The sequence below is a fragment of the Argiope bruennichi genome, chromosome X2 (genome assembly GCF_947563725.1).
Source record: "Argiope bruennichi chromosome X2, qqArgBrue1.1, whole genome shotgun sequence".
NCBI classification, from domain to species: Eukaryota; Metazoa; Arthropoda; class Arachnida; order Araneae; family Araneidae; genus Argiope; species Argiope bruennichi.
In genome coordinates this window covers 77,321,730-77,346,940 of record NC_079163.1, presented here as the reverse complement: position 1 = coordinate 77,346,940, position 25,211 = coordinate 77,321,730, and the positions used below count along the sequence as shown (strand labels likewise).

General features: G+C 28.9%; 1 protein-coding gene across 1 annotated transcript; it reads right to left on the bottom strand.

The window, feature by feature from the left end:
• Positions 1-66: 66 nt before the first annotated feature.
• On the bottom strand, positions 67-23,861 carry LOC129960460 (hexokinase-1-like). The gene is made up of 12 exons (XM_056073909.1): positions 23,687-23,861; positions 16,813-16,975; positions 12,968-13,110; positions 10,916-10,991; positions 7,620-7,759; positions 7,443-7,542; positions 6,849-6,928; positions 6,413-6,525; positions 3,712-3,852; positions 2,943-3,076; positions 2,093-2,226; positions 67-424 (listed from the first exon to the last, which is right to left on the bottom strand). Exons 1-12 carry the CDS (start codon positions 23,762-23,764, stop codon positions 329-331), a joined length of 1,398 nt encoding a protein of 465 aa, XP_055929884.1. The 5' UTR covers positions 23,765-23,861; the 3' UTR covers positions 67-328.
• Positions 23,862-25,211: the final 1,350 nt, after the last annotated feature.

Below are 25,211 nucleotides of genomic sequence, written 5' to 3'. Positions count from 1 at the left end.
GTATACAATAACAGTTATATACACAAAGAATGATAATTTTTGATGAAAATAAAGAAACGCAGAACAAAGAAATAAACTTAACATTTATTTTTAATAAAAATAACATTGAAAAATTTTAACACTGTAAATATCAACGGTATATCAACATTACAGATAAAGAATGAAAAACATTTACAACTCAAAAAATTCATAAAAAGGTATATCACCTGTAAAGATAAAGAATGAAATATATTTTGAGTTTTTGGAATGAAATTCCTTGTATACAAGCAGATTTTTCTTTTTTTGAAAAAGATGCAGAATTTTTTCTATTTAAATTCTGCTATTCATGCTAAGCATGTAAAACAGATGTATCTAATGAAGTGACTACAGCAGCCACTAAACCAGCACCTTTACCACTTCCATCCTCTGCAAGAATCAGTTGAAACTAGAAAAGAAAAAAAATATTTAAATAAGATTCATCTTCAAAACCTATATGAAAAAGTTATCATGACAATTGCACTTTACAGTAATAAACAGTAAATTATAAGCTAAGTATCATGCATTGAAAACGATAGATTTTATTTACTGTCACAATTACTAAATCTTTTAGTTTATCGGACAAGATAAATCAAGACAATTTTTAGAAATGCTTCACATATTAAACCTTTCAAAAAACTATAAAAGAAAGTTTCTTCCCAAAAGAAGTATATAGTCTGAGTTCAATGAGAATATTTTATTTATTTTTCTGAAAGTATTATTTTTTTCTCTACAGAAATAGATTACAACAAATACATTTTACTAATGGCAATGAATGAAATTAGACATAAGATTGAACTATGTAGAGGCATAAAATTTTAAAATGTAAAATTTTGTTATAGTTTAATGCTACCAACTCTTACTTTTAAACATCTCTTTAAAACAGTTTTAAAATAAGGAAAACAAGATTCATAATATGTTTTTACTGCACAAGATAAAATAAATAAATAACAATAATACCTGGGAAGTGAGAAGGTTAAGCCTGTTAAATTTTAAAATAATTTTATCTTATAAAAGTATTTTTATTTTCTCTGATTTTAATGTCACCAGTAAATATGTTAGTAGTTATTGCTAAAATTAAAATCATGTTTAATATGATTAAAAAAATTTTAATGATGAAAAGTCAAGTATGTTTATAATTTTAAACGTGAAAAATTTTTTACATTCATTATCTTTCACACAAAGGAAGAACACTAAAAATGATAGTAAAAACCTGTGAAGTAATCTCATCATTCGTCAAAATAGTATGGACATTGAATTTGATTAATTTACTGAGTTGCAATACTGTCTCAAAACTGCATGAAGGATAGAGAAGCGATATCGCATAATCTTAAACTGTGAGCAAATGACGTGCTGATAGTACTACAGTTCATAAATAAATTATTAACTTAAAAGTTTTAACTTATCAGCTGAAAAACTATGAAAAAGGATTTGAGTATTCTGCATATTAACACACATAAATCAGATTCAAACTAATGAATAATAATTGAGCAAAGTTTTATGCTTTTCTACATATGTGTACACAAATTTAATAACTTTTTTAAAGAAAAAATATATAATGAAATAAGAGACTGATAATTATTATAGCATTACATTAGAGAACGATAATTGTTATATTAACAGATTATTGTTATAGCATGTTTAAAGTAAATACACTTAGAAGACATATTTCAATGATTACAAGATAAAATTTTAGATTTGTGAAACAATATATATTTTATTTACTTAATACAGTTCCATATAAAAAGTATAGACTTTACGTTGAAAAAAAAATTGATATTGGAAGGTTTTGATTGAGATGCGGAGATGTTTTAAAGATTATGTATGCATAATAAGCCTAAGTTAAATCTGCGGTTTTAATTTTCAAAGGCACTTTTAAAAAACGGGGAAGAGGGATAGTGAAGTTATTTATCAATATCTTCTAAATAAGTAACATGATGTAATTCTTCTTCAAAAATTTAATTTCTATAAGCATTAAGAATATGAAGAATTTAGTTTATAAATACAAAATAAAGAGTATAGTATTTATCTTAAAATATGTAATACTTTATTAGGAGATCAGGAATTTTTATTTGACCTTTTTGCCAGGTGCTAAAGTTGCGATGAATTTCTCCATATATTTGTCATATTTTGGATGGTGTTTGAACAAAGACCCATCAATAGCAATAGTTACATCCTCTTTATCCATTCTCCGAAGCAAGTTCGCAAGACCTAATAGATGTAGAAGGAGAAATGAAGATCAAGATATTGAAGGAATGAAATTATTTTTAAAAAGTAGAAGTTTTTTTTCTGTTGCTAATTAAAGGATAGATATTGTGAGAGTAATTAAATTATTTAAAAAATAGAGAAGAAATCTGAAGGTCGGTGCCTATTTCAGCGATTCCATTTGGGATTAATGAAGATGAAAACTGCATGGTATCTTAACTTTAAAATGATAATATGAATGGAATCTGACATGACTTGCTTCTATATGTTATAGTAAAATTTTGATTTTAAATCTAAATTTAAAAGTTTAATAGAAGAATGGCAAAAAATCTTTAGTTTTATGTCTTCTCTGGTGAGTAATCTAATATAGAAGCTCTGACATAAAGTATGCACAATCTTGTAATGATACTTATTTGCCCTCTTGATTATTGCTTAGTAGCTTTTATGGCTAAAAATTCATAAGCAAATATAGTAAGGATTAATTTTATATTTATTAAAAATCATAATTAAATTTATTAAGGCGGCATGAAAAACACAGAATAATAAGAAATATAATAAACACAATGAAGCAATGTTGAAAAGAGACGGAAATTATTTAATCAAAATAAGCAAGAAAGTCTATTATGTATGCAATAAACATTTATAAAAATAATAAAATGAATTTTTAAAATCTTTTTATTTTCTTTTATTTAAAATATATGTTCAATATGGTAGAAACTTACATATTGAGACTAGAAGCGCCCCTCTTATCGAAATGACTGTGCATACATAATGCAATATTTCAGCGTCTTCAAGAGTAGCTTGCGAAAATCCCTTGCTCTTCAATCTTTCTAAAATCTTTTCCAAGTTTGATTCCCTGAAACATAAAAACATTTAAATTAAACAAATAAATAATAAAAAATTTAATTATATTAAATCTTTAACTAGCAGTTTGAAATTATATAAAACTAATATAACTGATAATTTTGAGTGCCAGATATAGCCATATAGTTAATTAAGTATGAAATAAAGAAAATTAAAAAGGAATTCTGCAATAAATACATTTTTGGGAATTAATGTAAACTATATAACATATTTATGGAATACTTTATGTTGACTTTTTCTAAAAAAACTTTTTCTTTTTTAGAAAATACTTCACTTTTCGGACACCGAAAATAATATTTATTATTTATAAAATGAATAAATATCATTGAAGCTAACTATGCAGAAAGTACAAAAATGCCTTCCTTTACATAAGTATGCTGTCTTACAATGAATGTGCAGAGGATACAAGAATCTTGGAATGATACAACAATAATATTCAGAAAAGGAACCTTTTTGATTAGATGATTTTACAAAGTACTTTTAAATGAGGTTTAGAATACAATAGAATATTTTTCAGATTTACTTCCAGATGCAATTACTATATTTCAAAACTAGAATTCAGTACGTAATTCAGATATTTTCTGGTATTAAAATAAATTTATTTATCATAAAAAAATGAACCCTTACTCCATGGTATTGGATACATCAGCAGCTGTAAAGTTCCAGTCTTCCACATCACATCTAGATAATACATTTTCACTTATCAGAAGAGAAAGCACTCTCCTGACAATTTCTCCAATATATTTTCCAGCAAACAATTTTTCAAACCTTTAGAAATATATTTATTTCATTACATAAAAAATGAATTGTTTCAATACAAATTTTAATTGCAAAAACTAATATACAGCATGTTTGAATGTATAAAATCACAATATATAAAGAATTCGATAAATAAAAAATAACTAATGGGAATTGGAGAAATTCAAGAAAGGAAATCAAAACAATGTAAAAAAATAAATAATACGATTTCTTTAAAAACGCAATGACGTTTGATTCACTGGGCTTTATAGAGCACAATGAATCAGATATCCTCAGTACTGCCTGACTATAATTTGGCATAGCATAATCGTTGACAACTTAAATAAAACGGGGAAGCCACAGTATATGTCGACATTGCAATGCAATTACTAAATATTTCTGAATTGAATTCTAGTATTTCAAAGGGCAGACCTAAGAGACACGTATGAGGACCTCAACCTGCTAATCCACTTTGCAAAAGGGAAAAGCGTGGTTTTATTCCCTTTTTATTCAAATTACATACATTTAAAACTATCTTGTAATTTCATATGTTTCACGTCGATCGGTTATAGGCAAGGTGGGGAGCTTTGAATCTCATTACATTTGCAAATAGCTCCTACAGCTATCTACATATTTCTAATCATAAACAAAAGTGCTATCCACTCTTTTAAGAAAAGATTCGAAATTTATCATGAATGTGAAATACCACGCAATTTATATATATAAAATTCGGATAATATTCTAATTACAGACAAGATGATTCTCAATACATAGATTTAAAAGAGAGAATACATAGATTCTCAATACATAGATTTAAGAAAAAATGTTCACTGTCGAGTTTTGTCTTTTACAATTATAATATTTCCATATTTTTTTTAAATTAATTTATTTGAATTTGCCTAATGTATTTGAATTGTTGTTATTATTCTGAAAATTATAATGGCCTTATCAAATACCGTCGCTTCCGCAAAAAAGTTTTTTGATTGAAAATAATAAAAAAAAATTATTTTCGAACTAGCCTTAATCAAGAACGATTTAACATCTTAAGCACCGTCAATCAGATCCGAAATGGCCAAACAATTAAATTGTAATATGATATTATCAATGAATTTACTAGAAATCGTGTAGTAAAAAGAAACAAAAATAACGCATTGCAATTAACTGTATTCTAGTAATTTCTGCATTAAATTATATTTTTTAAAATAAATGGAGAAATTAAATTTGTTACTTGAATTATTAGCAATTCTTTTATGTAACTCACAGGAAAACTTTTCTAAAATAATTTAACTACTTATCCTTTCATCTACTCCTTAAGTTCTTACTACACCAATTTTCACAATATAATAAATAGCATAATGCTGCAAATTACTACTTTGATGTATGAAATTGTTTCTACGCCCCCACAAGTCAACTATATACCAGGCCCCACTTTGTTAAATCCCCTTGATTTACAAATGAAATTAATTTACTCGAAGAGAATTTAAAAATCAATAATTGCTCTTTGTAATAAAACTTTATACCTAAAATAAGGACTATGTAATTTCATAGAATTTTTCTGTTGCCCAAAAACAAAAAGATGTATATTTTACATCATGCAGCGTTGATAAAACTAATATGTCTCATTGTCAACTTCAGTTATTTATATAAAGATAAAATAACGAGAAATACTAATATCAATAATATATTAATACTTCTAATTTTATTTTAAAACAAAATAATATGAAAAACTACTGTAATTTTTTTAATGCAAATAATGAAAAATAAGAAAACACAAATGATAAGACAAAGATAAAAGGTATACAATAAAATTTTGATTTCTTCATAAAATTTATCAACTACAATTTTTATTTTCGGCTTTCAGCCGTCAGTAGGACAAAACTTTATTCAATATAAGAATAAGCATATTGCCTGACTGGCAATTTATATTTCATTTTATTTATATTCTTAAAGGACACGGATATCCCCCCCCCATCAGAAATGCTTTCCAAAAGCTTTTTGGAGTACAATAAAAATATTTTGGTATAATCAGCAGGTTTTAATTTTTTTTTCTGTTTCTGGAGAATCATATTCAAAAAATTATCGTATTTACCCCGAACAAAATTTTCTGAATTTATGGGAATAAATGATTTTTGGATTCAATAGTTATTCCTGCTAAAATTAGCAGACATTTTAGTAAATCATTTGATACATCAAATCAACCGTCAATATTTCTCAGTACTTTAACATCTCTTTTAATTTACGGAACAAATTAACTACAATTTAGTAGAAGTACTCATTGTAGATAAAATATTAGAGTTTGATACACTTTTATATTGACCCATATGGTGCGGAGGGAAGCATAAAAAAATAATATATTACAATGCTGCCATTCATCTTTATGAGGCCGAAGTAATGTTTCAAACTAATTTTATTTCTCTTAGAAAGAATATAAAGATTGTTTCTCATAAAAACTATAAAGTCAAAATAAGGTCTTGAATGGGCATTTAATAAATAAGCCCTTTCAATAAAAACAATAATAAAAAAGTTTACAAAGTATAAACCAGAACTTAAAAACATTAAAAATTTTTATTTATAAAAATAAAAAACTTACGTAAAACTATGGACTAAAAGAGATGCCAGATCTACTTGTTTATCAATATCAGTTTTCATAAAATCCAAAACACCATTGTCTCCAAATGCACCCCATTCGATATCTATAATGACCTATGATTTGATATATAAATGGTTAATAGAGAAAGCAAAACTATATATCTGTAGAAGAATTCAGGTAACAATATTTATAACGGAATGTACTACAAAAATTAGATCACCATACAAAAAGCTACCATTAGAAATTACAATAGGAATCCTACTTTATTAAATTTTTAAATAACGATAGCATACATAAATTTTCTTCTTTATAATCATTACGCATAAAAGAAAATTCCGAAGTTATGAAAATAAGAGAATAATATTATATAGCCATACTGAAACATGTATAAATATCACAGAGTTGTTATAAATTTATTACATGATACTATACATACTTCATCAATGCCAGGATGTTTACCCTCCCACTTTTCAATTCTCTCCACTCTTTCGAAGTACGCTGCATTACAACCAGTACCTAAATTAAACCAAGTCCATTTATATCTTGGATGCATATTTGCCTTTTTAAAATAAAATTATTACACACACACACACACACACACACACACACACACAGCTCTTAAATAACTATTACAAGCATTAAAAGTGAAGATGACAGTTTTTAAAACAATGAAAAATGGACGATCAAAGAGAAGTTTGATTAAAAAATTCACAAATAACGGCTACAATTTATAAGCTAACAAATAACCTAAAACAAAGTACTATAATTTTTGTTTCATCCAATGTTACAAAGTAGAAAAAAAGCAATGCAGGAATACTCGGATATTATTTAGTTGAAGCAATTATTCAATATTATGATCACAGATAATAATAGTTTGATCCTGGTATTGTGTGACACAATTCTCAGAGAAGGATTTCATATTGCAAAAACTTATGCTATATAAAGATTTATAGATTTTAATGATTTGTAATTTTCCTATATATAAATTTAAAAAAAGTTGTATGAAGTTGCATTTCATCATACTACATACCAAGAATCATACCAATAGCGCTTCTTTTATCAAGATAAGAACCCATCATCATGGTGCCTGTAGCATCATTAATGATTGCAACTACATCCACATCTACACCCTAAATAAATAAATAAAAAAAGATTTAGGAATGATACTACAAATGTAATTCAATACTCCAGATAATGAAAAGAGTACCTCCATTTTTGAGAAAGCATGATTCAGCATTTGCACAACTTCTTTTCCAACAACATTTGCACATTTGAAAGATTTTGTCCATGTAACCAAAATGCCTTCATTAATACCAGTTTGAATCATGGGGAAGGAAAAGCAAAATCCTAATTAAAAGACAATATATTATCGATTTAATACGACTCTAGTTTATAAATTCTCTGGAGGATGTAATAACATATTATTAAATATTTACATAAAATTTGATTATTAGCCTTTCGGTTACTAATATAATATAGGTGTTCTAAAGCATCACATTTTCTTAACTAAAACAGAGAAATTCACTGTTGAACATTGGACAAGTACTAAAATGATGTTTTATGAATGTTTGAACTTTGAATCAACCAAAATGTAAATCATAGATATTATCTGAACATTATTTTAATGGAAAATTCAAGGAATTCATGAATTTTCGTTAAACATTTTTCAATTAGTCAAGAATGTATGAAAAAAGAATTTTCGGAATAATTTCTGATGATTGAAAAATACCTGAGCCTTTTTAAGAATCTGAGGAAGACATATCGAGGGCATTTTTGTTTTCTGACACTAAAAACATTGAATAAACATTTCCCATCATGGAGCCTACCAAGACTGGCGTCCAAGGACATCAATAACGTCACAAAATATTGAGAAGCCTTCTTCGGGTTTTTCAGGATTTTCATTTAGTACATAATTCAATAACAAGACGGATATTTTTACAGATGGGTCCAAAATCGAGGGCCTTCTGCGTCTTCCAAAACGAACAAATCACTCATCAGTGGCTCGGCAAACTGAACGAAAAGAATTCTGTCTTTCAGGCAGAGCTGCTGGCCATTAAGAAAGCATGTAAATGGGCTATCAAATTCGATCATAATGCTAAAATATGGAGCGATAGTCAGCCCAGTTTAAAAGCGGTCAGCTCATTTTCCACTTCAAGCCCAATTGTTCCGAAAATTCAAGCCATTCTGCTCCACCAACCTTCTATTAAGTTAGGATGGGTTAAAGCACATGTGGGCCACAACGGAAACGAGGCTGCAGATTCCCTAGCCAAACAGGCTATTTCTAAAGGTACGCCCGTTCAGTACCCAGCTTTAATACCCAGCTCCTAGAAGCCATCTGAAAAGTATTCTAAATAAATTGAGCCTACAGCGATGGCAAGAAGAATGGGACAATGGCTCAACTGGCAGAAACATTTATCAAATCATCTCCAAAGTATCCTTTAACCCATCATCTTGGAACAGGCTTGACATTATCTTTACAACTGGCCATGGCCCTTTCCCTTTATATTTCAAGAGATTCAATATTAAAGGATCGGATCAATGTGGCTGCGGCGAAGTAGGCGATCCCCTTCATTATGCCACTAGCTGCCCTCTCACCACATCTTTTCACCTCTAAAAACCCACAAACGACCTAGAAAATATCTGGTGGATCAACGTTATGAGAAACAAGATGTCCAAGGTCAAAATTAGAAATCTTCGGTTCGGTTCCTACAAGAGAACGAGGAATTGATTTCTCCAGACCCAAGCTCAGTATAAATTTTCGTTTCATTTCTCAACCAAGTTCTCCAGAATATATTAACTTCAATAGATTTCATCTACTTATACTCCCCACCGAACACCTCCTTCATCATTATAATATTCTATATAGTTACTTTTTCTGTGTATTGTATAAATAAAAAAAAATTTTTTTCTTAATAAATACTCCCACGTATATCCTTTCAACCGACAGGGAATCCTAGAGATTCCAAGTTCGGGGATATTCCATGGCGAAAGAAAGAAAGTACATAATTCGTTCTGAATTTGTGGAGTCTAAACTAAACTTCGAACTCAAGTTGAATAATCGAAAGTTTTTCAGGTTCTTCTTATTTCGGAAAATCAGTACATCAACAATTAAAAAAAACTGTTTTAGTCTGAAGACAATAAAAAAATATTTGATTATTGAAATTTGCGTATGATATGCTTAAAAAATGTTCGACGTTTTTTTTTTCAGTCGATATTTGTTTCTCAATTAAGATTAGAAATTTACATGCAATTTTTTTCAATTGTCTTTAGCATTGTTATTATAATCTGACTATTTGTAACTATTATATGCCAATTCTATACATTATCAGCAAATATTTAAAGCAGTAATATGAACTATCCAATCATCTATACAAAAATAACATAATTTTGAATCTGTGAGCAAAAATTCGATTTTGACGAATCTGAGTATTACATTCACATGAAGAAAAATTGAAATTTTCTTCTACAACAAAAATATTTTTGTCACTTTTGCATAAGAAACAAGATTTGATTTTTTAGTAAAATAATTTAAACAGAGTGTTTGTAAACGTTTCGATAAATGCCGATGTTTTGTAATTTTTTTTAACCATAAAATCATATTTAAATGTTATCAACATGCAGAATAAAATATTACATTAGGTTATCAATTCAAGTTTCGCCAACTGTTGACCAAAATGGCCAACAGTTGGTGACAGAAACTGTTAAAAGAAAAAACAATTAACTAAGACAGAACAAAGAAAAGTATAGAAATTTAGAGCACTAATTAATAATTTCTAATACCTGAATTATTAGATGACTTGGAAAGAGTTTAGTTCAACTGAGTTTTGTGAAAAATACGTCTTGAATGGTTTGTAGTAAACATAAATGCTGCTTCTTATTTTGAAAAAAAAAAAAAAAAAGACAGTATTCCTGCCTACACTACTGATATTTTTAGTCATGTTTATATGCTGAGAACCATTTTATTTTTGTTTTCGAATTTTTGCATCTGTCTTATTTAATTGGTTCTTTCTTGAATACAACTCATGGAAACTGTAAATTACAAAATCCATGAAATAATTTATAGAATAGTACCTGGGAGACCAAGTTTCGCTCTGCAGTTTTTTTCTCGTAAAATCGTAAATAAGATTCTATCCTATGGCTCGTTTAAAGTTATAAGCGAAATATTATTAAATTGCAAACTCGGGATCGAATATGAGAAAAATGCATGTGAGTCAGAAGGCCTAAACATTACTCCATCTCTGATATGCTTATGCAGGTCATGTATAGCCACATGTCAATATGTATTTATAAAAAAAAAACGTTTTTTGCGGGTAAAAACGTTTTTTTTTTCAGGAAAGACACCCATATAGATAAACTTAAAAAGCAAAATCTTATCTAAATATAAAATTTATTCCAAATCGTTAGAGCCGCTTCCAAGATACACGAAATAAATTTACACATATACAAAAATTGTTCGTTTAAGGTTATAATTTAAAAGTAAGCATACTGCAATAAGTTACTCACCTAAAGGCAATTTTTTTCGAAGTAATCCTTTTTCTTCTAAAAAATTATGCATGCACTCAGCCAAGAAATCAAAAAGCTAATTGGGAATATACGAAGTGGAAAAAAAAATTCAAACAGTTGACAAAAGAAGTATTATTTGTGATTAAAAATTGTATCGTTAAATCGAGACGTAGTATTTCGTTTGGGATGCTCACAACTTAAAATTAGCATAAAAATACAATTTGTTCCAATGAAAAGATATTTTAATAATCTCTAAAATGATTTCTCTCTACTCAAGGTTGCTTTGATTGCAGACTATTTTTTATTTTAAAATATTTATGGCAATATTTGAAAAATATAAGCCGAAAATTTTGGATATTATCAAAGTTATTTACACTTATTGGCACAAGATATTGTATGATATTTCCATAATGTTGTTCGATATTCTGAATGCTGTATAATATTACGAGTTAGTACTTATATTGTTGGCATTTTATGCTATAAGGAGTTGCCTTTCATCATTTTATAGATTAAAGCTCATCTTAAAAATAAACTAGTCATGTATCAATTAAAATTCTATGTATTTTTGAAATAGACAATTTATATATTTTGAATAAATATTATTTAATTGTAAATTTATTTGACACATTGCTCTTAACACCATAATTTTTATGCCATTAAAGCTGAAAGTGTTTCAGATTTAAAATGACACATTTGTATTCACAAGACATTTCTATAGTCAAATCAATCCAACTGACTAATTCAAATACAGTAGACTCCCGTTTATCCGCGCCTGCCGCACTAAGTTTTTTTTTTTTTTTTTGCTTCCAAGCAAAGAGAAAATGCTTCCAAAGCAAGAAGCAAACACAAATGACTGATTTCTTCAAAAAGGTGTAGTTTTACAGTTATTCTTTTGTAATTCCGTAATACATTATAGTATTAAAATAGTACATATTGATTAATTTTTCTGTGTATCCTTGACGCCTCTCGTAAGTACAAAGCACTTATCTGTTTTCATTAACAAAATGCATTTTAGGTTAGTTTTGAGTGATATACTAAAATATTAAGTGTTAGTCAAACATTTCCTGCTATTTATTTTACGTTTTATTGTACATAAAACGATTTTTCAAAGCTGGAATGACTGTTTTCTCTTTTTCTATACACGTTTTTAGCTTTTTTCGGATTATCCGCGATCTTTGTTATCCGCGGCGGCCGCGCCACCCAATTATGCGGATAATCGAGAGTGTACTGTATTTCTCATTTTGTTATTTCTCACCAACAAAGTATGTTTTTGATTCTTTTTTCATAATATATAATTGTTTAAAAAATTCTGAATATGGAAAAGAAAACGCCAGGATCTTATTCTTGTATATCTAGCAAGTATACAATCAAATACATTTTACTTGAAAATTAGTTTAAATCTTATAATAATGAATTGGGATTAGAGGAATATTATATACCAAATAAATAATTTACAATGATTTCTACATTAAATCTTGAAGAGCAATTTATAAACACTATTTTCATAATTTTACTGTCTATATAATACAGAACGTACTTTCTAACAACAATAATCCTGAATATCAAAGGAAATGCATTCATATTGTTATTCAATACTTTTTCTAAAGTCATTCATCAAAGGAGCTAATTTTATTAAAAAAATTGATAACTAGTAACCTTTAAAAATTTGAAATCAATAATACATTTTGGCATATTGTAGAAGCTTTACTCTTCGTGCTTTAACTTGTATATAGATTTACAAATGTATTAAAACATCATTCTTCAAGAATTTTGTTAGGAACTTCATTTTTATGAATGAAAGTTGCATACAGTAGAATGTTCAAGAATTCGTCCAGGAATTAAAAGGTATAAAGTAAAAAATCTCTTTTAATAATAGGCATAATAATAAATAGTTATATTTTCTGTGCATATTTCTTTAAAAAATAATCTCCATCTGAATTATAAGTAAATTTGCTTCGATAGGCATGAAAATATGATTTTTTGAAAATAATTACACATACTTAATTCTATACAAAAAAAATCAAATTATTAAATTCACATAAAATCACTTACCAGCTGCCCTTCTCCGAGTCGTAAAGGCTCAGGAACGGTGTAGTACTTGACAATACAGTCTAGCTCTCTTTCAGGATCAAGTTTTAATAAAATAACTCTAAAATTTGTTCCTCCAAGGTCAAGAGCAAGAAAATCTCCTTTTTCTAGAAGATGCCATAAATAAATTAAAACAATAAAGGAAAAGAAAAAATTTTATATTTCAATATAAAACAAATATGGGGAAATATTAGTATTCTTCAGCTGCCAGAAGAAGGCATTATGGGATATCAGATATTTGATGAATTAGACATCACTTTATGACAGCCCTGTTATTTCTCCATGACATTTCTTCATTTTGTACCTCCCCTCTCAATTATTCAATCATTTGTTTGAAGTCAAAGGTCAACTCCTTTCTCTGGACAGTCTGGATGTAGCTAAAAATGTTAATGACTTTTTTTTTTTATTTAATTGATTTTTTGATTTGAAATGTTGGGTTTATAAAACTTTTATTTTATTTTATTTATTTATTTATTTATTTATTATTATTATTATTATTTTAGCTTTAGAAGTTTTAACAATATGCATTAGAATCATTCACTACAAATAATTGTTTCAAAGAAAGATTAATAAAAGCCAGTTTTAGAAAAACAAAACCTTGTTAAATCATTTTTATTAATCATGATTAATAAAATCATAGTTTTATTAAATAATTATTTTGGAAGAAATTAATATAACAAGTCTGAACAGAAAATCAATGTTCTTAATATTGTTACAAATCTGTAATATTACTTCTCAGCACAGTTAGTTCCATCTTAGGAAAGATACTTTTACGGATAGCTCTACTGGATGCTGACAGGATGCCGGATTAATGACCCCTAGGCTTGGCACAAAATTAGTGACCATTTGGCGACAAAATGGATGATACCAGAATCTCCAGGAATTTTGGCGATAGGACCAGTAGGAGGCGAATTTCGCTTGCTTCTTCACCCCGCTCGCTATAAAAAGTCGACTGTACAAGCTGAAGTTAGTCATATAGCTAGTCAGCGACGAATTAGTTGGATCAGTCCAGCGAAGCGCACGCGTTGAGTGGAGCCCAAGAAGTTAGTTGAGCTGTACGCCGAGTCTTGGAATTTAGCATTGAAGCAGCATCGAATCGTGTACTGAGTAGCCAGTGGTTTAGTCAGCAGTTGTGTACAGCTAAAGCGAGGATATAGTGGAGAATAATAGACGTATGGGGAGACCTTAGTGAATAGTTATGTGGATTCTCTCTTCCTATTGAGTTCTGTCTGGTCGCTTCGTGGGCAGTTGTGGTTGTTTACTATCGGTTACAACTTGTGGGCTGCTATTTGTTGTAAATGCTGCTGTGTATAGCTTGTGTAAGTCTCGGCTGTGTTTTGTCGTCTGAGTCTTCGTGTTAATAAACGTCATTATTTGTTATTGAGGCTTGCTGATTGTGTCATCATGCATCCATTACAAGCAAACCCGTTTGAATTTAGCGGAATAAGTTCCATAACAATATTATATTCCTTAATTTAATTTCAAGATCTTTCTTTATTATATTCCTAATATTTTGACAGAAAGAGTAAGTATATATATAATGTAAAACACATATTTTTGAACCAGTCGTAGCCGAAGAGTGAGAAAACACTTTGAATTTTTAAACTTCGCTTTTATTCCATCCCGGGGCGCATAATTTATGCACAAGCAAGACGCGACAAGGCACATCAATCCACAGAGCGACACAAGAACGAAAAGAGAAAAGAGCGAACGAAATATTTATCCTCATGATTACATACTGTGTGATTCTGATAGGGATTTCTTTACACGTGTTGATTTAGGTAAGGAAATAGGTATCTTTTAAAAGAATTTGTTTAGACAGACAGATTTTTATCCCTTCACTCGGAGTGTGGGGACTTTTGATTTCAGCAATTTTAGAGCTTGTGTAGCATTAATTAAATAAAAAAGGTGGAATTGGATCAGGAAATAAGGGAACATTTTGGAATTAAGTTAATATGAGTTAAGATAAAAATTATGAAATTAATAGGGATTTAATTTAGATTTAGAGATATCATTACATGTATGTATAAACACAGCAAAGTATTTATAAAATTCATTCAATATAAAAATTAAAAAAAATGCAAAGCGCAACACTGATTTCCATAAATTAAGGTGAAAAAATCATGAAAAAACAGTAATTCCTCCAAAAAGAAACAATCAATACAAATCAGGTTGTGCCATAAAATGAAGGGAGCTGAATAAAGTTTTCAATCAAATTTAATGCTGTTACAACTGCAAATAGCATTAAAATGCATGTGTCAGAGTAAATATTAATTTTTATTATATCAGAATTTTTGAATAGCTAATTTCTAAATATATTATTTTATTATCATTTGAGATAAGAACTACCATTGTAGGATTAAGGATGGATAAAAAGCAAATAAAAAGATGGCCCGATGAATAAATTTTCTTTTGTGGCTCACAAACTTTGGTAAAAATTTCAAAAAACAAATTCAACATCTATAAGGCCAAAGATAGTCAAAAAGTATGTTGGGCGCCTTTCTTGAATGATTGTGTTGAATGAATGACTAATATTTGCATTTATATGCATGAGAATCTACAGCATCAATCTACAGCATCAATTATATGCATGAGAATCTACAGCACCAATCAAGACAATGCTATTGTCTACTGTCCACAAAAAGGTTTATGAAGATTGTCTTATACAATGTAACCAGTCAATTACATGCTTCTCGTCTCCTGTCACTGAAGGGTTGGTCTCTCCACAAATGAATTCAGATTTAGTTTACACAACATCAGCTTGCATTACTTGATTTGGAAATATTCAGCAATTTGTAATAATCCAAATGAATAAATGTTGACTTGGATGATACTAAGGAGAAAAAATCTATGAAAGATCCACACAGAGAAAACAATAGTGTGATTGCTAGTGAGAAACTTTAAGCAAATACTCAATCGTCCACATCTCTCAACATGAAACTGTGATAGATTAAATCATCGAGATAACATCTCCATTACTTAGATGTGTCTAATTCTCTATCAAAAGGATATAATTTCATTTCAAAAGACAACAATGATAAACCGCAAAGGGAAAATTTTATCTTCAGAGACAAACAACTAAGTAAATGAAATACACATGTCAGTCTTCAAAATAAACGATTTTCAGCATTTTTGGAATATTTAATTGTTTATCTCAAACCTTTAGCATATTTGCAGCAACTTGGAAAGAATAATAGCTCCCAGTTCGTTCTGACTTCAGATACTGCATAACAGACAGCATTAAGAATCCCGTCAAAACCTAAATTGCAGCTCAGAATGATCCCATTCCATAATAAAAAATCTTTAAACAAATGCACAATCTTCCACGTCTCTCAACATCTCTACTGTATGTGAAGTAAAATCAGAAACTCAATTTCATACTAGTGCTAATTTCCATAATATATATATATATATATATATATATTCCTCCTAATCAGTCTTATTTTTTCCCATCATGTCTCAATATCATTAAAATTAAAATGTAACCTTTTAAGTAACCACTTTCAGCAGGATTTTAATTAATTTATGGAAATCAGAATAATGCACACAATATACACAGATCAAAATCCAACTCACAAATTACACAATAAAACTGCATAAACATGCACCAAAATAAAAACTAACACATCTGACATGCTGAAAAATTATTTGCTCTTACATTAGTCTCATCAATTTTAAGCATTTATGACTGTAATCATTTTCTTCCATGGGACTTATCTGCAAAATTATATTCAATAATGCATATAACTGATACAGGAGAAAAAATTAACTTTAGGTAGCGTAATGTGACAATTGCAGAAAGAACTTACCATGACCAGACAATAGTTTAGGTACAAAAGTGTTAGCCATCTGAAGAGAAGACTGTTTTTCAGGATTTTTTTTCAGCCCCAATTCAAGTTCATTTTCAAAAGTATCATTAACACGCTTCACTATATCATCTGGCAGCAAATATGGATCAGTAATCGATTTTATCTGTAATGAATTAAAAGTAGACATTATTTAAGAAAGCACTAATTCTATATATGTAAAACACAAATTCACCCATTCACTCACTCATCAAATCCAAAACGAAAATCCACTGCGGAAAGACAATTGTAATTTGGCGGGTGGTTGTTTCTTGGGAAGTAAATACTCACTAAGAAAAGATTTTCGGAATTTTAATAAAAATTTTAATCAAAAAGTACCATAATTTTAGCATTTTTTCCCAATAACTTTTCCGGGGCATACAATAACTCAAAAATAATTTTACACAACCTGAATGTTAAAAAAATTAGCTTGACATCTCACATTAGCTCATTGATATCAATTTTACTTCCGTGCATTTTTTTCCTTAATTTTAATAAATTTTTCAAAACTAATTTTGAATTACGATTATTGCCACATTAAGAAGGATATATTGCTGAATTCTAGCTTATTATCTTTATATTATTTTGTTTTCCTCATCGTACAAGGCAATAAATTGTTTTCGGTTTTATTCCTTCTTTAATTTATTTTTTTCTTGTAAATTTTATTTTGCAAATACTTTTCGCGATTTTTTTTCTAAAAAGAAAAACAATGATAAGCTACCATTTCTTGTCATGCAGATATCCATGTGTCTATGTATTCTTTTATCTCACACGCACTTCGAGCATTTAATAAGTGATATTATGAGTGACATCGTTCCTGAGTTTTCCAAAATATATCTTATGATATTTTTATTTGTTATGTGGTTATATTTCTCAAGATCTTTCTGGCCCGAATATTGAATGTTGACGTAGAACATAGTGATTCAATTTTTTTGAACTGATTCAATTAACTTTGTGGACTAGCTATAACATTAATCTACATTCATGGATGAAAAAATAAAAATTCGTTTCGATTAACGGATTACAGACACCAAGTAGAACAGAAGAAACAGGTGGTGACAGCGTGTGTTATTCTCCTTCCATTTCTGGTTAACGGCGGCTAAAATTAGGTCTGGCATTGGAAGTCATGTATCGAATAACCGCGAATAAGATTCAAATGCTTTGCTCAGCAATTCTCCGGGATTCTTCAATATATTAAACTCCAATATATTATCGAAATGGGAAGGCTATGGGATTATTGTTTGCCAACGGATTCTAAAACCTTCAGCGCTTTTGTGCATGCGTTTGTATGGGTTTAATTCGTCAAAATAGGGGTGAGAGAAAATATGAACGGTAGAGATGTTTACATTTAACAATAAAGTAAATTAGAATTACTCGTGGACTGAATTCAAATAAAATAATACAATTAGAAACGACACGATATTGATATACAAGTGAAAAAAAATCGAACGAAAAGGTATTTAATAATGATATAGAATCGTCGAAAAGTGGTCGTCTCAGGAATCTGAAACGAATAGTACTTCTGGTGGCGGATGAGACATTGATTTTGTTTTATGAGTTTCAGATATTTCGATGTGGAGCTCTTTTTTGCTACCTTTGAAGAGGCAATGATAAATAAATTTGACCTTTAATATCTCGACAATATTTGCTGGTAGGAGCTTCGAACCTTGTATATGCATAGATAATTAAAAGAAAATTATTTTATAAACAGACTTTTTTACTCTGGAAGATGTATCAAAATTTAATTTTTCAAATTTATTATTATCTCTCTCTACAGAAGTCAAAGTATTTCTATCATTTTGATACTTTATTTGATGAAAAAAATTTTACAATTGGAAATATATGTCTAATTACAATAGTTCAGAAAATAAATGCCTGTTCAAATTTTTTGGGACACCCTGTCTATCATAATAATTTTAGATGCATTTAAGTACAATAACTTGCACATCTTATTTATCTTAAACTTGTCAAAACTCACCCTTATGCTAGGCAATTTGCCCTCTTTAGTTTTATTATCATCTTTTCAAATTTCAATTATCAAGTCGTTGTTTATCGATATTAGGTCACAATTTACAAACTAATGAATTCCAAATAGTATTTATTTTTTTACTGCGCGTGAAAGAGGCAAAAGATCCAAGTTTTTCTAATCTTAATGTTTTGTATGCTTTCCATTTTTCCACAAAAAAACAGTGTTTTTCACTTTTGAACAATGAATCTGTCATCCTAAATTATTTTTAGTGTTTCTGATGAAAAGATGCGTTTAACTAACTAGGAATTTAAAAATAAATAAATAAACCCCACAAGTGAAAAATGTTAGAAATCATATATTTAGCCACACATTGTAAAAATATTATTCAAATATTTAACAATATGACTTTTGAATTTTTATAAGTCTCAGTATGACTTATGAAGTAATTCTTACTATTTTAGACATTATTTGAAAGCTGGTAATAAAGAATTTTGCGTCTTCTGAAGTAGGCGCACCTTAGTAGTGAAAAAAGCAGCCCAGTCTAACAGGTTTCCTTTACTTAATAACGAGAGAAAGCAGAAGCACAGCGACAGGGGGAGGGTAAGAGGGTATAGACGCCCCGGGGCGTTAATATGGAAGCAAAGCGTTAGTGCGTTCAGATAGATCACTTTTGAAAGAAAAATATGATGCACAGGCGAAAAAAATAATACCATGGGCTGAGTGCAGTTAACATTTGCAAAACAATGGTAACTAGCGCGAAAAATAAAATATTTAGTGATTTTCTAAGTTCTCAAGCCTTTCTCGGATATTTAAGCAGAATAAAGCAAAGGAAGTGGAAGGTAAAATGTTTTCAATTAAAAGAAAAATCAATAGGTTTTTTTTTTTTTTTTTTTTTTTTTTTTTAGATAAGACCAATGAAGGAACAACTAAAAAATTATGCCTATGATCGAAGATACTTAAGGTCTCTTATGCTTTCACTTATACTTCTCCTAATCTCAAAAAATGAAATACAATAGCCTAATTCAATTTTATAAAATGAGGCTCGATACCTCAAGAGTTTTAATCTTGGTATAGATCCCTGGAAGGATTTATACAAATACTTATAAAGGGGTCATTAAAATGAATTTCTGTTTATGAAATAATTGGTTTTTACAATGATATAATAAACAGATTATGTGGTGAATAACAAAGGTAACGTTATAATAAGTATCTAAATAGGCTAAAATATTAATATAAATTTACTACTAATAAAAAAGAATGTGTGTCGTTGTCACTCTACACATCACACCGTTTATAGTGGTGTAGCGAGATTAAAAAGAGCTCGGAGCATAATATATCTTCGCCCTTTACTGTCATCAGTTGTATAACATGGTTAAATGACATCCGAGCGTATTAGTTTTTTTGTCCTTTCATTATATATGACTTTAAAAAATGGCATAATCACGTTAATGTTTTGTCTTCATTGCATATTCTAATACTGGACCCCTAGCTCTCAGGTCGCTATGACGCTGCTCATTTAACCAAGAAAAACCGAATTTAGCACAAACGTATTTCGAAGAATGGGTACGTGCAAAGATTTTTTCAATTTTTATTTAATCAAAAATTCAATGATATTTTAGTGTTTTTCCAAGGCAATTTTCGAAAACGATGCATAAAACTGATTTTTACATCATTTTAAAATTTAAAAATGTCTTCAAAATTATATCTATTTATTCGCTACACTATTTTTTCCTGGATTTTGGCATTTTTTAAAATTAATTTTTTCTCAGTTTTCGACAACTGTCTCCATTGTTGCAATGAAATTCATATTGTCCTATTAACACAAGTTATCTTTACAATATTCTTTGATATTCTCAACTTTGTGCAATATTGTGCTGATATCGTAATAATATTGTGAGGTATTTTGTATTAATAGGGTGTTTCGATCGTTTAAAAAAAAGTTTAATTGTGTATTTTTCTTTCATTTTTGAAAACTAAAAATATCCTGCTTTCCTGCACAGTTTTCATTAGAATTAAGACATATTACCTCGAAACATAACGGGCAATTTGAGGACAGATTACCCTAACATTTCAGTTTTTAACGACAACATGATGTCATAGAGCTTGATTTTGTTAGGTAGGTTCATGTACACAATTCATAGAACAAGTTTAAGACTACGAAAATAAGCCGACATTAATGTTCATGTTATTCAAGTTTACACATAAAAACTTTAATTGATATTAAAAGCAATCAATATTTCCACCCAACCAGGTGGTTGTTTAAAGTGCTGGTAATTAATAATATACTTTTTATGCTTACAGTGTTAATGCAATTATAAAATATCAAATTCTTTATAAAATAAATGAGTTTTACCTCTCCTAGGAAAATGTGTGTATATATATGAATGCAGGCGCTCTACAAGACAGGCCATTAGACACAGACAAATTTGGCATATATATATATATATATATATATATATATATATATATATATATATATATATATATATATATAATCACACCAATTTAGTTAATGTACATTTTTTGACCATTATTAAGTAATTTTTATTTATATATTTTAGCTTATTTTACAACAATATATCAATTATAATAATGAAACTTAAATCGTGTTCATTGTAGCTGCATATATTTCATGCTGTATTTTTCTGCAGTTATTGATAATGAAGGTATCGCTATTAAACTACTCCGACCAGCTTTGACGCACACTAATAATCTGAATAACCGGACGCCGCGACAGCATTGACGGGAACTAAGGTCAACTAGTAAGGATCAAGGAACAACATCTTCCGTAGGAGGCACATCCCGTCATCGGTAGGGACCACCCTACATCATTTCTGCACCCATTAGGGGGCGAGAACCAACCACCATTCCGAAAGTTTCTCTTCTATGAGGTGCCCTCAAGGGTATTGATGATGAAGGTATGTAAACACTGCTTATTTTTTCATGTTGAGTAGGTTTCTGTTTAAAATAAGCTTTTAACAAAAATTTTGAAATTTTGTTGTATTTAAAATTAAGATTTAACCTCACAAATAAATAATCGTATAATAAAATATTATCACACTTTTACCTTGAAATCTGCTGTCTTATTGCAGTACTTTTTATTGTTCAACTAGTCGAACAATCGTTTGAGATATTACGTATATTTTGATTCATATTCTGTAATTACATACGAAACTTAAATGCTGAAAGATTCTACTTTCTTAACATAGTTTTAATAATCATATTTAGTTTCAGAAAGAAAGTTATTACAATAATTCAAGTTTAATCACTTCTGTTTGAAATGATGGATCAAATTTAAGGTGAGATGACAGAAAATTAATTCTTTAATTACTAAAGGGACATATATGTCCCACTTATTTTAAAATTACAACAGGTTATGAGACTATTATGTGCCGTAATTACAAAATGAGTTGAAACAACAACAACAAAATCTTTTGATTATGATTTCCAAGCTCTGATTTAAAAACAATTGGAGCAGAAATTTAAGAATTCTTTGATTTTTGTCATTTGGATCTTACTTCTTCATTCTTAGAGAAAATTAGGCAAGAAACAATAGAAAAGAAATTAATAATCAGAGGATTTAAGAAATGCATAGTACAATGAATAGAATGGAGTAAAACTTTTGATCGGTAAGAGTCATATGTCTTTCCGAATTTGAAGTTTAAAAATATTTTGCAGACATAGCCAACAAAAGTCAGTTACATAAAAAATATATCATTGAAATTTTTAGCAATCATTAATCCCGGTGAATCAGCTAGTCGCCAAAGGCGATTAGTAAAAAATAAACAGAAAATATAAACAAGTAAACTTCATTAATTATTATTCACTGATTTAAAAGAGATAATTTTATTCACTGTTCAAAAGAAATCATCATTTTTAATCAGATGGTCAATTTGGTTTCATGTTTCAACATATTTCTATGGCAAGTGCCATTAGAAACAACAACATATTTTTATCATGTTAATGATGTATTTTAGGTTAATATTCTTTATTTTATTAAATTTGTAAATATGCATTTTTTTTTATTTTTCTGCTATGACTCCAGACTGCCTGGCATCTATGTTTGTACAAAATATTATCGAAGCAGATGTTAGGCTTTTATAAAAATTCTAATCATTAAGTGGCGTAATGAAATATACAGGAATCTGACCAATTATACCAGACAAAAAATAATATTATTATAATTTTATATCATTCAAAGAATTTCTATTTTTTAATCGAGCTGCTTGCGGCCCTCTCTCAGCCAAACGATCCTAGCAGCTACTTTACCTGCATAGTTTGAAATCCGCCACTGATTGTAACCAACTAGAACAACCATTTAATTATCTCATGGCAGAAACTCACAATCAAACCATTAATCAACTTACAAGAGTTAAAAATCTGTAAACATTTTAAACTTTTTTTCATAGATTCAAAATTTAAATCGATATATCTCAGAAGAGCTGTTTTGGATTGACAATGAGTTACTTTTACGTGAACGATGATGGAACTGTCTCAAGCCCCCCCCCCCCCGTCGCTACGTCACTACGGACCTTGACATAGTTCTTTTTTAATTCTACCGGCTTTCAATATCAAAACTGTCAAAACACTTCTAAAACATAGAACCATTTTGGGGTATGGTAACAAATAACAAGTAAGTAAACAAACAATTATAAATAAAAATTACACAAATATTAAACGAACATTGCATGAACATTTAAGCAATTACTTAACTTCACTGTTTATATAAATTAAAATTAGTAAGCGATCATTGCATTAATTGATAAAAAAATTATTTACAAAATAAAAATTACAGTTTCTACTTAGAAGGAAACTGAAACTAGTTAAAACGTCAGTGGAAAAAAAAAAAAAAAAAATATCACGTCATACCTTTTTTACCTTTGCCTCTGGTACAATTTTAAATTGCAAATCCTCTCCGACATTTTTTAGAATTATATCGCGAGTCATTTTTCCAAGGTGATTTTAATTACAGACGAGAGTAGAAGGGTGAAATGACTGAATCCTCAGAGGAAAGAGCGTCAGTTTCAAGTAGCAGTCCAAAGATTGCGAAACACGTCATTTCATTGGGAGGCAAGCAGAAATGTCACGTGTAATAACATTATAAACCTTGCTTAAGACATGGCGCCATCTCTTAACACAAAAAGAAACTAAGTCTTTTTTTCTCTCTCTTTCTCCTACGAGAGTACAAGGACTGTAAGACATCGTAAGCTTAAAAATAAATAATGAATAAACGAATAAAAATAAAAATAATAAAACTAATGCTGAGTTTTATTTATTTATTATTTTTTTATGCAACGGATTTTAACTAGGGATAGCAGGCTTAAAATTATACAAAACTCTTGAGGTATGTTGCAAAGACAAAATAATTTTGCCTTCAAAGCGAAATATGAACATTAAGGGATTTATAACAGTAACAGAAGGATTATGCTGGGACGCCAATTATTTTCTTTATGCCGCGACTTCAGAGGCTGCTTTAAACTGTTGAAGGTTTCTGTGAATTTATCACTATTTTCCCAAAATTGGTAGAGAGAATTTAGGCATTTTTTTTTTAATAAGTAAGAGGAAATGGTGTTTAATAACATTGTATTTTATTGCTCAATGTATTTAAATAAATTGGAAACAAGCATTCTCATTATCAAAATTGTAAATTAATGTACACTAAACTGTAGCATTAAATGCTTTTAATACCACCAAGAAATAAAAGAATAATTTAAAGAATTAAAAGAATTTAATTCTGAGTAAATGCAAAAGTTCCCAGTCATACTTATTTTTTACACATTTCAAAATACTCAACTAAAGGAAATTCTACTTATTATAATTATTAAGAAAAACTAAAATTATTCAGGAATTAAGAAAAGAAAACGATTGGATTTTAAGAATATTAATTTCTTAAGTCGAAATGAATAACTGCAAATATATCTAGCTTATATAGCAGCAAATAATAAATTTCAGCAAACCATTGACGAACATTATTAAAAGAAAATTTGTAAAACTAAAGATGCTGGGTGGGACGGGGGGCAGAGGCAATGAAAGGTCACAAAGGCTCAATATATATAAAATGATATAAAAAAACCCCTATTCTTCATTGAAAAGAATTCTTTCAGAAAATAATGTAAAAGTAAAAAGGGATATTTTGTGAGATTTTCTGAAAATGATTATCTTCTTATTTGAAATAAAAAATTATCTCAAATCGAAAAAATAAATCTTTTTTTTTGTGTGTGTGTGTATGAATGTATTCTAACCTTGATTTTTATCAGTTCCAGAACATCAAATAGTGTAGATAAAAGTTTTTATTCTTTTATTTGTGAGCCTTAAATAATGTTACTCAATAGAACTGGAAAGAAAAAGTTTATCATGTGAGAGAAACATTTCTGTTTAATCACAATTCCGTTAC

Bases quoted from the DNA above. Each gene is read 5' to 3' on its own strand.
- LOC129960460 (XM_056073909.1), bottom strand. From the start codon at position 23,764: ATGACTCGCGATATAATTCTAAAAAATGTCGGAGAGGATTTGCAATTT. The intron at 10,992-12,967 runs GTAAGTGATTTT...ATTCCCAATTAG, and splicing joins GACTCGGAGAAGGGCAGCTG to CTTTTTGATTTCTTGGCTGA. The intron at 6,526-6,848 runs GTATGTATAGTA...ATCAAATCATAG, and splicing joins AACATCCTGGCATTGATGAA to GTCATTATAGATATCGAATG.